Raw genomic sequence first — 658 nt, 5'->3', positions numbered from 1 at the left:
GGCTCCCCCCCTCCCCGCCACCCACAATGCCCTGCGGCGATCCCCGACACACCCCCCCCACGATGACGTCATCGGCCGCACTGATGACGTCACGGGTCATGTTGACACGCGCGGTGATGTCACTGGACACGCCCACCCCGTCCGTGACGTCACCGGCCACTGCAATGATGTAATTCGGCGTGCATGCCTTGCTGATGACGTCGCCGGCCACGCCCACCCCGATGATGACGTCACTGGCCACGTCAGTTGTGCCATTGGCCACCCTGGGCCGGCCAATGACGTCAGCGACATCACTGGCCACGCCCATCCCGCTGATGATGTAATTGGTCACACTGATGCTGCCGATGATGTCACTGGCCACGTTGATGATGCCATTGGCCACACCCATCTTGTTGATGACGTCATTGATGCCGTACCCGCATCACTGATGACGTCACTGCCGCGTCAGCACCCCAATTAGTGTAGGAAATGGGCGTGTCCTGGTGGGCGTGTCCAATTAGTGTCTCCCAGGTGGGCGTGTCCTGGTGGGTGTGTCCATTATGAATATCCAATAGCTGTGTCGAGTGGGCGTCGCAATGGGCGTGTCCAATGGGAGTGACCAATCGGTGTGTCTCAGGTGGGCGTGCCCAGTGGGCGTGTCCCGGTGGGCGTGTCCAGC

General features: G+C 61.2%; 1 protein-coding gene across 1 annotated transcript in view; it reads right to left on the bottom strand.

Annotated features, from left to right (window-relative positions):
* The window catches only part of LOC120505234 (glutamate receptor ionotropic, NMDA 2D-like), a 20,094-nt gene extending 19,706 nt beyond the window's left edge, over positions 1–388 (bottom strand). Inside the window, exon 1 of the mRNA XM_039715548.1 lies at positions 26–388. Within this exon, the coding sequence (XP_039571482.1) occupies positions 26–388 (363 nt within the window). The remainder of the gene's footprint in view (positions 1–25) is intronic.
* Positions 389–658: the final 270 nt, after the last annotated feature.

The sequence above is a fragment of the Passer montanus genome, unplaced genomic scaffold (genome assembly GCF_014805655.1).
Source record: "Passer montanus isolate IOZ18808 unplaced genomic scaffold, ASM1480565v1 scaffold333, whole genome shotgun sequence".
NCBI lineage: Eukaryota > Metazoa > Chordata > Aves > Passeriformes > Passeridae > Passer > Passer montanus.
This window is presented reverse-complemented; position numbering and strand designations above follow the sequence as displayed.